Genomic DNA, 12,499 nt, shown 5'->3' on the forward strand with positions numbered 1-12,499 from the left:
ATTTCTCTTTACAACTCAATTATTCAACAACTGATGAAGGAGATCACGTAGAAAATCGCAAGGCCTGTCAAACTGTCAGCCATGATGAAGCAGTTCTCAGCAGTAAAACTGTAAGATGTTGGAATCATTCCACCCGTCAGTTTGTTTGACATATGGTTTCATTATTTATGAGACTGTTCCTCCTGCCTATAAGTAGTCATGGAGTCGTTTTTAATAATACACCTGCAAATAAATTGTGCACAGGTAATTTGGCATTTTTAGAGCTCTGCTAGTTGGCTGATGTAGCCTTGAAAAGTCTTGTAGCTTAACAACTGATGTTTGCTAAACAGCTCCCCCAAAGAGCATTGGTCCAGTCATATCTTAGCAGCTGTAACTTGGAACGACAGACCTGCCAAGCTTTAGATTTCTCCATGCTGAAGCAGCGTGCATGTAGTTCTAATAAGAGAGATATTCAGCATTTGAAGTCTTCGGAGGATGGTTACATTTTTTAGCCTTTCCAAGAGCACAAGAGCAAAGGTGTCAGGAATTGATTAAACAAGGTGCGTTTATCTGCTCTAACATAAGCTGCTAACATTGGTACTTCTGGTTAACTTTACTGCAGTAACTTAAAGTAGTGTTACTGCCAAAGTCAAGGAACATAAGATAAGCTTATTACATTTTGTGGGTTTACAGGTTATGTCAAAAAAGCCCTTTTCACAATAACACATCCACTGTGTAGTATTTTCCCCACTGTGGAAGCTGGTCCAGTTTGCCACTATATCAGAGTGCAGGGTAACGTTAGCAGCTCTGTGCTGCTCTTTATTGGATTCATAGGTTTACACTCCAGCAACCCCAGAGAATATTAATGGTGATAGCGTTATATTTGCCAAAACACATTGCTTTATCCTACAAGCCTTTTCTCTTGTTAAATTAAAATTGAAACACAGTTTGAAAATGTTAAGAATAAAGCATAAATCTAACCTCTGTCTTGCGTGTCCAGGTATATAAGCTAATCATCTAACCAATGAAATAAGAGTCTGATCTGACTTTATATTTTCCTTATCATACAAATAAGGACTGAATAGCAATATAAGAACAATGCTGTTTCCTCATTTCTTTAATTGTCTTCTAGCTACATGAATCATCAACTGATGTGAGGATGCTTACTCATGACCTGGAACATGTAGCCTCAGTCTTTTAGCCATTATATTTAAAACCCCTTTAACAGGGAAGGTTTCTTGTTAGCTGCCAGTCGGTGTAACTGACAGTCGTGCTAGAAATGAGAGGGCTGCTTTTGTCTACCTCCTTCTGAAATCAATGACCCATTATATTTTAAAAATGACTAAGAATTCCCAACAATAAATCTGTCCCTGTTATCATTGTAAACTGCATACGTGCCATATGTAATGGAAAGCTTGACAGGCATAGCAACAGTAACTAAGGGGGGAGGGGCTTGGCAAACCAATCAATTACTGCTGACAGGTATTTGCCTAAATATGACCTTTGCTGTATTATTTGCAATTGTTATAAGATAACTTTAATGTTTAAGCCTGCAGGGGCCCAACAAACTCTGCTCCATTAACTTCATGATTCATCCAAAATGTTGATGTTGAAATGAACAGAGGGCTGTGGCTGTAATAATCCATAAGTTGCAAATGAACACAAAGTTGAACAATAACATTTAATGAGAGAGAAAAAAAGCAGATTCAGTGCAAACTTACCCACAATTTCCGGGTTTTTCCATGAATGTTCCTGACGTCTACGTCAGGTCTCTTGGCTGTGAGCGGCTCTGATCGATGATGGGACAAACACACACCAGCTGCTACTTGTATCTGTACAGCATTTTTAGTCTTCAACTCGCCTCAACTCACAGTTTCCATAGTAACGGGCTGGGAGGAATTGAAGACTGAAAATGACATACAGGACATTTGGTGTCCCTCTCTCCCACTTTCTCTCCCTCGCAGGCTGTCATGAGGTCGATGATGTGTGGGCGTAAATGTCCCTGTAAGGTTAGGTAGCTGTGGCGGCTGTGGGGCTTGAATAGGAAGGGTGTGTGAGATAGAAGAAGGAGGCTCCTGTATCTCCACATGACAGCAACATCTGGAACAGGGTGTTATTTTATATTGAAAACTTCACAATAAAATAACTCTTGACAGTAACTTTGTGAGGAAAGTTTAAACTTCAGTTCAAGATATTACATCTGAGTGACTTTGGAAACTGATAAGATTTGCTCTACAATAAACAGCACTATATAATTCTCTGTATAGAACTTGAAATCCAACTGCCTGAATCTGTGGGGAATATTTTTTAAAACCTTACATAGCATTTTGTGCTTCATTTAATAGAGTGGAATGAGATGATAAAGATTACATTGAGGTAAAACGTTTTATCAGTCTGCCCCAGTGGGGAAGACAATCTTAAATCTTAAAACTCAAGTCGGAATGTAATGTTTGGTAAGAGCTTTACTTGAGAGAGCAACTTTATAAGAAAGTATAAAAAACATGGACTTTATGTAGACTGGAACTTTCAAACCATCTTACAGTACAGTACATCCATTGGGGAAAAAATAAATCCTAAATCAAAGCAGGGTTTTCCCTGGATTTTTTTGAGACAGAGATGGCAAAGACTAGAGAACTTGCGGGGTGCGGTGTATTCAGTTTGTCCGCACACGTTTCGAATGTCATGCACTTACATGAAAAAAAATCATGATTTGACAGACAAAAGTGCTTATCTCCCGATTTGATACTATCATGATACTTGGGTGCCGATTTGATATATAATTTATTCTCAAAACTGATTTTTGATTGATTGAATATAAAAGCTTGCACTATTTTCAGTCTCTTGCTCCAGTATACTGTGTGCCAAACCATTCATTGGTGTCCTTAATACAATATGAAACATAACTGACAGATAAGATAAATAGTCTGCAGCCTTTTTATTTCAAAAAGTTAACTGCATTAATTAATGAATTAATTTGAAAGCATCTTTATCAGTCTCCTGCCTGTGTGAGAATAACAAAATGAGGGAGGTGGAGTGCTCTGCTGTGTTGTTATAAACGTCATGCCACCATCAGTGGAGAGCAGCCTCTCTGCTGCAAGCCATCGTTGTCCAAGACGCTGAGCGGGTGCATTGATTTTGAGGTGAAACAGACTGAGCACCAAGTTATTTTCTTCACCTCAGAGTTTGTTTACATTGTTTAATTCTGCAGTGTGAATTGGTCAGCTGGTCTCGTTTGTTACTGCTGATCGCTGCTCCGCTCTGCTAACATTAGTCTCTGAGTGACATTGTAGAAAGTTCACAGCGTACTTCACGTTCTTCTCACAAAGGTAATTATTTAGTCACTAAATCAAAAATTGCTTGCAACAGCTGTCTTTTTTGAAGATGAACTGCTGCACTGCCCTCACAGTTGAGTTCCGCCTTTTTCATTCTGTTAAAATCGTATGTTGGAATTTTCAACAAAGGTGGCGGCCAATAATACAAAGGCAGCCCGCCATTGAGTTAGATAGACAGGGAAAACCTTGCAAAGTAATAGGCGTTAGATGTCGTAAACAAAAAAGCATTCACTCTTTGAAATTGATATTATCATTAGTCAACTGTGGAAAAAAGTTACCTGCAGTACTTTGCTTTCAATTTGTGTTCATTTTATAAAAGGTCTTAAGTTCCTCAAATCTCATTTAGGAAGCTCATACATTTTGTCCAACATCTATGGTCTCCTATTCTGAGAGGAAATACAGAAAAACAGCAAATAATTAATGTCTGAATAAATGCAGCAATAGATTTACTTTAATAATTTAGATGGTAAAAAATCCTGCAATAACCATGCTATATATGAAGGCCTTTGGAGGAAAACACCAAGAAAGGTTTAGCTATATTTCTCAACCAGGCCCTTATTTTCCTCACTTTCTGTTTAAATGTCAGTCGCTTTCTTTACTGTTTTTCACCATTCACCATCTGTACTGCTCTCCAAAACACAGAGAGAAAAATCCAAAATATACTCACATCAGCAGGACCTGCCTTAATCTATTTTCTGATTACCCTTTGCTTAAAACTTGTGTATGTTGCCGCATGAGGTAGCCGGCAAGTACGCTGATGCTGCGTTCATGTCATATGGGATGTTCTGTAAATACAACCTGTCGTATGTTCGTGTCAACTTTCCTGTGGGAATTACAAGTAAGATCTGGACATTTTTGCAGCGGCTGTAATCACACACCTGGTAATGTGGCTGTAGAAACACAGGCAGAAAACATCAGAAAAATCAGCTGTGTAATAATATAAAGGCCTTAAAAATAGATGTCAAAACAAGGCCTCAAAATTAGGTAATGATGCAAGAGTCGTCTTAAAGCTGCAGTGCAAGACTTTTGTATTCCCCTCCTGGAATTGTGAGTAATTACACATACACTGTCGACGCCTGCATACAGTGATCCCTCCCCACCCCATCTCCTCCGTCCCCAGGAGTGCTCTGTTAAGGGCAAAGGGGGAAAAAACATCATGGAGTTGTCATATGAGGTAATTATCTATTTGTAGCCTATTTTCCGCTACAGAAATGTGTACTTCCAGCACTTCAGGTGCGCTAGGAAAAGTTGCCACACACATCAGATTTAAAAACTGTGTACTGTGAAATACAGAGAGATTTATAGAGGTGATAGGCTAAATCAGCATTGTGTGAACTTGTTTGGCAAGGGCTTGAATGTAACGGACATTCATTAATATGTAATGAACACTGCAGGTTTAAGGCCCTTATCATTGCAGTTTATTGGTTGTTGTGCTTTATATTTATGGTTAATCAGGTTATCACAAACAAATTGCCAGACAGTAAACCTGGAGGTTTTTGGTCCTCCAAGGCAGTGGTTCCCAACCCCTTTGGCTTGTGACCTCTTTAAATTAAGAAAAGTTTAAACATGTAACAACTTACAGCCTTAGAAAGGACTTGAGTTGATGACAGTTAAACAAGGAATGAGTTCATTTCTTCTCATATTGTTCTATTTGAAGGATTTCAGAGGCCTGAAGAGGTAAATACATCCAATATTTCACCAGGAAACAAAAACAAACTTTAATTTATGTACCAGAAATACTTTTTTTAAACCTCTGCTCTAAAAACAATGTTAACACAACATTGTAAGTTTATGTACTGTATTTTTTCTAACACTATTATTTAATGATGTATTATTGTTGACAATGTATATTTATGATTGATGATTAAGAGTAATGATGATGATTATTGTATTATTATTGTTAATGATGTGTTTTATTGAATGTCCTTTTTACTTTTATGTATGTAAATGTGCCCTGTGCAAACATTTAATAAAGTATATTTAAAAGTAAACAATGTTTACAAATATGAAATGAGCAATTAAAATGTGGATGTTATGATAATTAATCAAAGTTATTAATAGATGTGTAACTGTTGTAGATTGCTCTGGCAGTGAACTGTAGCTACAGTATCCAAAGCTCTAGACTGAAGCAAGTAACACAATCAATCATTGTGATAGAAAACATCAGGAAATTAAGACCTAGTTAAAGCAACTGGAATTCCCCATTAAACAATACCTGCACTCTAAGCATATCCTTTTGGGGCAAAACAGCATCACTACTCCCACTAGTTAGGCAATGTGTCTCATTAAATCTGATTTGAATTCACCACAGACCTTTGCTGGAAATAGCCTAATCTAATTTTCAGGAAAGAGGATCTTGGATCCATTTCAAACATTGTTCTAGACTTTAAGTGCTGGCTTGGCTAAATCTGAAATTGCTAAATAAAAAGGCTCCAACTGAATGATTCAACAAAAATATGCTTGTTTGCATCAGCCTGTGGACTGAATTAAACAACACAAACAAGCGAGAGTTGCATGATAAATGTGACACTACTTTTAAGGTCTGCTGTGATTAATTATTTGGATACAAAGGCTTTGTGTGTCCCCTAGTCCTTAATCAATAATTTATATATATATGTATATATATATATAAGTATACAGCTAGTTTATAATCAGATGTGGTTCATATGTTGGCCACTGGAGGTAGAACACGAAGAATGACTGATGAAGCATTTCTGATGTTGGAGTTCACTTTCCAACCCTTGCTGCATTTTGGCTTTCATCCTGTCTCTCTGGCCCTCATTCCAAAAGAGCATGAGCGGGGCCCACGTTGGTCATGTCTTTGCAGAATTTCTTCCACTGGCTGTGTTGAACTTATGTAAACACAAATTTAAAAGGTCCTGAAAACATATTTTCTCAATAAGTTTCTCACTAAAACTAAGATCCCACATAAACACACTGTAAACCTGCCAGAGTTCCAACAGTTTTGATTATTTAACATTTGAGGATTTGGTGACATTTGAATCTCAATCTGATGACAGTTGGTAACTGTTAAAAACCTTATGATATCAGTCCTGGTTGATTTGGCAGCACCAATTGTTATGGTGGAAATAGCAAGCGTGGTTTAGTACAACACGTCCGAGAATTCTGGGGGCAAACACTTAATGAGCAGCTACTTTGTCAGAAATACAACAGATGAGCAACTGGTGTAGCTGTTTACAGTGCAGCAAACACACTCACTTTGTTCTGATAAAGAAGTCAGTCAATAATTGGCCATTTTTTCCATTAAATTAATCAAAAAATAATAATTTTCCATCATGCATGCATTGTTTCCTATGAATCCCCTGTGTGTGTGTGTGTGTGTGTGTGTGTGAGTGTGTGTGAGAAGGCAATCTAAATTTCACACGGGAATGGCAGACTCCACCAATAAAAATGAAAACTACTATCAAAAGGCAATTACAGAATGTAAATACAATGAATGGCTATTGCTGAAAAAAATGCAGATTATAACAGTATTCCTAACGAGGTTTGACTTAATGAACACCTGAAGGAATATAATTTTCACTTGTAATAGGGTCGGGCGATGTCCACCAAATTGGCATATGATGATGTCCAAAGTGACACATTGCAATGGACGATGATATTGTTGCTCTACTCACCCAGTCTTTCGTTACTTTTCCTCCCTATAGGCTGTGCTTAAGCTACCTCATTAAGCAGATCATCTGATTATATATTTTCTTTTAAATACTAGTCATAGTGATGTAACTGCAGAATATACCAGTGAATTAAAAAAAAAAAAATATATATATATATTTTGATCAGTGATGGTGGCAAATCACCATGCATTATGGTGGTGACACACTTGGTTCCTAAAAAGGTACCACTTCACCCATCTGGCAGTACTTTGGGTTTTGGCCTAACGAAAGAGGAGAACAAGAAACACTTCTGAAGTGGTGTTCAGGATTTGTGCTAATGTAATCTGTGCAAAAGATGGACAGACGATGAATCTTCATGACCATTTGCATACACACCATCCTGTCGATTATGCAACATTTAGTAAGTAACCAAATAATAAAATAATATATAAGAAAAAGGTAATAAATACATTTTTCTATGTTATAGCAGAGACATTGGAATGATAACATTTTTGTCCTTTTGTAATTCCAGTGTCTGTGGCTATTGTCAATCTCTGCTTGGTGTAGTTTACTGTGTGGCATGCAGATTTCATCCGGGCTGGCCAAACCAAATTAGTGTGTCTCTTTGTGTGGTAGTGTGGCAGGGTGCAGTGTTGGTGTGGACTGGTGGGGGAGTGCGGCTTTTAAGTCACTGTTATGATGGTAGGAGGCCCAACCCTAACTCGTAATAAATAATACCCTAGACACACACACATATATATCACTTTCACTGTTGCTTTTTTAATAATTAATATTTAATGTAATATTAATATATTAATTTAATATATTAATATTAATAATATTTAATCAAGAAATACATTTTTTTGACTAAAATGTGAAGTCAAGTTTACATGGGCCTTAAAGAGCAACTTACCACCCCATTGTAATATTGTACAGGTGTAATCCAGTACATCATGACATCACTGTTGGGTGTGGTTACCAGTGATCAGTGATACAAAGGTGGTTAGAGGGGTAATGGTCTTGAAACTTTCAACCATAGAGGGTTTTTTTAGGTTGATGTTACTACTTATTACTTTTTAAAGAATATGTATTAAGCATCACTTTTTTTTCAGTAGCTACAGTGACAGTAGTAGTGATAAGCCTAATGTGAAATGAGGATAGCTAAGAGGGGCATTTGACATGGACTCATTATGTCAGTTTTAATTTATGTCCTCATGGGCATCTTAAAATTAAATAGAATATAGGAATAGAGCAAATACAACATAATAGTGCCAGGCCTCCCATAACAACAATTAAAGATAATAAGTTTAGGCTACATAATAAGGATTATGTGGCCTGAGGTGCTCAGAAATGCCAACTTGGACAAGGTAGAAGATTAGGTACATTCGCTGCAAAATTATATTACACAAGCTTTAACGTATTTCCTCAAATCTGCAAATAGCTCATTTTAAATGTGAAAAAACACCTTATTCATCATTCACACAGAAGTACATAATTTAGATTATTCAGTGTCAAGAAGGCACCAGTGTAACATCTGATAGGAATATAAAACATGGACTCATTTCCATTATATCAAACTACCCTGAAAACAGTGGAGATGACTGGTCTCAGTAGGTGAGATGTCCTCAGCCTGTCACTTTGTGACAGTGAAAGATAAAAGGCACTGACCCCAGCGCCAGCCCTTCCTCACCTGTTTATTCATGAAGACATAGATGACTGGGTTGATGACCGTGCTCGTCTTGGCCAGGACTGAGGGAATGATGCTCGCCTCGGGTGTGACCAGACCCGGTGGCCCAAAGGTGGCTACCAGGGCCATGATGCCATATGGCAGCCAGCACAATAGGTAGCAGATCACCATAACCACCACCATGAATAACACGCGCTGCTCTCGTTTCCTGCTCATCGATGGATTGATCCCACTCACCTGGAGACAGCAAGGGAGAAGGAGGAGGAGGGGAGGATTAGAAATAAGATATTAATGAGCTAGCAATATTCTGTGATAACACGATGTTTTCAGATGTGTAGGTTTTTGATTTTTGCTGTCACAAGGCATCTGGATTTTCTTCATTGGGAGAGAGCTGTTAGAAAAGGAGGAGTGGAGTATAGGAAGTAAAATGCAGAAGTGACAGAAAAGAATACAGGTCAGATGGGTTGAAGTGAGAGATTGAAAAGCGTAGGGAGAGGTGGAGAGAGAGCAGGAAACACACAGAGGTTAGGGAAACTCATCTCAACATCCACAGAAGGACCCTTGTCAGTGAGGAGTGAGACAGAGGCAGTAGAAGAAGAAACTGACTGACAGTACAGAGAGTACTTTGTTACCTGATCATTTGATTGCCTGGATATCTTGACCTCAGAAACACAATCATTTTTAACATCAACACAGGGACACACACAGGATCTCACAAATTAAAGGGTAATTCTGGTTAATTACATCTTGGGTCTTTTTTTGTTTGGTTTTGGCCACCATTCCTAGCGGTAATGAAAACATCGCTCTCACCAAGTTAATTACTGAGATCTCAAAACACTGCAACAATGCTAAAAAGGAGTCAGCCGGAGCAGGAACACAATTAGTCAGACAATTAAAACAGTTTTTAAATAAATCTCTGAGTTAAACAAATGTATTTGGATTCAAGGATTCAAGGAAATTTATTGTCATTCCAGAACATCTTGGTACATGAAGGGAACGAAATTAGGTGCGCAGGTCCTGGTTGGAGCTAGAGAAGCCTCTGCATTGCTGCACGCCACCATGAATTGCAGAGAAAACGTTAAATGGTACAGTGATTACTCAGACTACCCATAGTTTGACCCACTTTCAGACTGAAATATCTCAGCAACTACTAGATGGATTGAAATAACATTTTGTCCAGGCATTCATGGTCCCCAGAGAATGATCCCTAATAACTCTGGTGATCCTCTGACTTTTCCTTTAGTGCTACCATTTGCGGTTTTCAGTGAAATGTATTAGATGCATTGCCATGTAATTTGGTACAGATATTCACTGTCCCCACTGGATGATTTGTAATATGGTTGGTGAAACCTTCACTTTTCATCTAGCGCCATCATCAGGTCTAATTTTTAATTTGTCCAATAATTATTGTTATTTGACTAATGACCAAACATAGTACCTGCAAAACTGTTATCTCAGCTGCACTTTGTTTTTAGTAATCTGTTGCTGTTGATGACTTGTTGTGAAGTCATCCTTGGAAACTGTTTGGATAAGGGCAGGCACTTTCAAAAATTACCTGGCAGGTGATTGCATGAACCATCTGCCTATCACCGTCTATCACCGTCTTACCTTGTGAGGCGGCTGGATTCGCAACACTGATTGGTCCGAACCACCGGTGGTTTGGGCACAAGCACATAATGTGTTTAGTACTAATTAACAAATGTTAGTAATGGTAAATATCACCTACTAAACGTTTGCCTGTTAGCATTGTTGCTAGCATGTTGTTAGCATGTTAGCATGAGCCACTAGCAAGGCTGCACACTCTTACAAAGAATCTACATAGAAAGCAAGATGTGAGTGATGCGTAAGCACTATTGAAGCATTTTATCCGTTCAGTCCTCACCAACTCTGACCTGCATTCCCAGGGTGACGCATCTGACGTCAGTGTAGATTGATACGCTTCTTTTAAATCAAATGTATCTGTTCCATGAGACGCACTTCAAAAACGCTTCTAAGAACGCTTTTTAAAAACGCTTTTTAAAAACGCTTCTAATCCAAATCCAAATAAATTGTTTCAAATAATCTGGCTAAACTGCTTGTTTACAATGTGTCTGATTGTCGGACTGTTTGTATTTACAGACCATGTTGTAGCAATGTTGCTGTTTGCTCAGACCTCAGCCATTACTTTGGTGAGTATGATGTAATAATTTTAACAAACACATACATAAATAGTGGCAAATGAATGAATGATGCATAAGATCATGCTCCGACCATTTTAGACATAATGAAGGTGTGTGTGTGTGTGTGTGTGTGTGTGTGTGTGTGTGCGTGTGTGTATGTGTGTATTCTTTAGTGAGTGTTCTTTACCCACTAAACACATACACACTCACCTTCACATGGACACACTTGCACACTGACGAACACCTTCACTCTCCACAAACTTGAGCTGTCTCCATTTGTATCTTTGATTCATGGCCATATGTCGGCTGCTGTCACTCAATTTCATCGCCATGGAGACACACTGACAGGTAACCACTTTTAAAAAAGCTCAAGCAGTGGCAGAGTTTCTGGGTGAGGTGGTGGTATTCTGAGATACACTTAATGAAAGTAGATATGCTGCACACATAGTTACACACACACACTCACATATAAGAACACCCAAAGCAGGAAAACAAAAAGATTAAGAAAAAAAAAATCTGTCCAGTGCTCAGTCATCATCATCACTCTCTTGACAGCTAATCATTAAGAAAACTATTCCTCTCTTTGTAGCTCTCTGCTAACACCTAAGACATAAATCTACTCTTATAGATATTTTCATGTTAGCACATGCCACACACAACAGTGAACATATGTTTGCATGATGTAAGGGTCTATAAAATATGATACAGTATGTTTAGGAGCTCTTCTCCTTAATAATTCAGCTCACACCACACCTACCATGCTATAAACTTACGCATTCCTGTAGACAACCATGCTGTCGCTCATACTGTGACATTTTCATGAATATACACATTAAAAGAGCACTCAGCTATCACCAGACAGGCAGAGTGTTGTATTACTGTCACAATATGACAGAAAGAAAATAAATGCTTTCCCATTGTGACAGACTAATCAAGCCATGCCAGTGATTGGCAGCCTCTTTACATTTAGCTCATTTACCCCCAAGAAGCTCCCACAACTGCAAATGGGGATTTAGTGTGTTCATACTAAACATGTTTAGACCATTTTACTCACTTGGAGTGTTCACTCCCTCAGTTTAATAACTTTCAAGCAAACTGTGTCATGGTGTTTTTAGGAGCTACTATCTTAGTAATGTTTTAAAACAGGTCCTGGAATTCAGACAGAAGCAGACGAAAGCTGGCATCTTATTTCTAACTGCCAATTTTGCTGACTGAATCTGTTGCTAGGTCATTTTATTACCTGTAGCTAGCTTGCCAGTTAAGCGTTAGCTCCATAAATTGTTTGAAAACGCTGTCTCCAGTCGATTTTTTTAGTGTTACAAGCTGACTCATTTTAAAACAAGAATCCTGTAAAGGGGGTCTTCAATATGCAATTAATGGCTATATAGAGTGCATGATATAGTGCTAAAACACAGTGGCTAAAGCTGCAAGTCAGCATCCTCACCAGTTGTTGATTGATGTAGAAGTGTAGAGCTAGCCCGAAAAGGAAAGATGTATACATAACCCACTTTAGCTCCTTAGCTTTCTTGGACAAGCAAGAGGTGTGGTGGTTATATTTGTGTTATCCATATTTTCAAACATTATGTCCGTTTTTTTAACATTACAAGATTTCCCTGTTTAAAATGAGGACTAACCAACATGTCTGGGAAATGTAATTCTGTCTGTGGTAACGAGTTTGACCGAGTTTAAACTTCCCCAAATCCAATAAAAGAATGACAGAGCTGCTAA

The 12,499-nt window shown here is 38.2% G+C and overlaps 1 protein-coding gene across 1 annotated transcript in view; it reads right to left on the bottom strand.

Annotated features, from left to right (window-relative positions):
• The window catches only part of LOC121909176 (vertebrate ancient opsin-like), a 63,155-nt gene that overhangs the window by 11,849 nt on the left and 38,807 nt on the right, over window positions 1–12,499 (bottom strand). The window contains exon 3 of the mRNA XM_042429619.1: window positions 8,616–8,849. Within this exon, the coding sequence (XP_042285553.1) occupies window positions 8,616–8,849 (234 nt within the window). The remainder of the gene's footprint in view (window positions 1–8,615; window positions 8,850–12,499) is intronic.

Source organism: Thunnus maccoyii, chromosome 12, assembly GCF_910596095.1.
Source record: "Thunnus maccoyii chromosome 12, fThuMac1.1, whole genome shotgun sequence".
NCBI lineage: Eukaryota > Metazoa > Chordata > Actinopteri > Scombriformes > Scombridae > Thunnus > Thunnus maccoyii.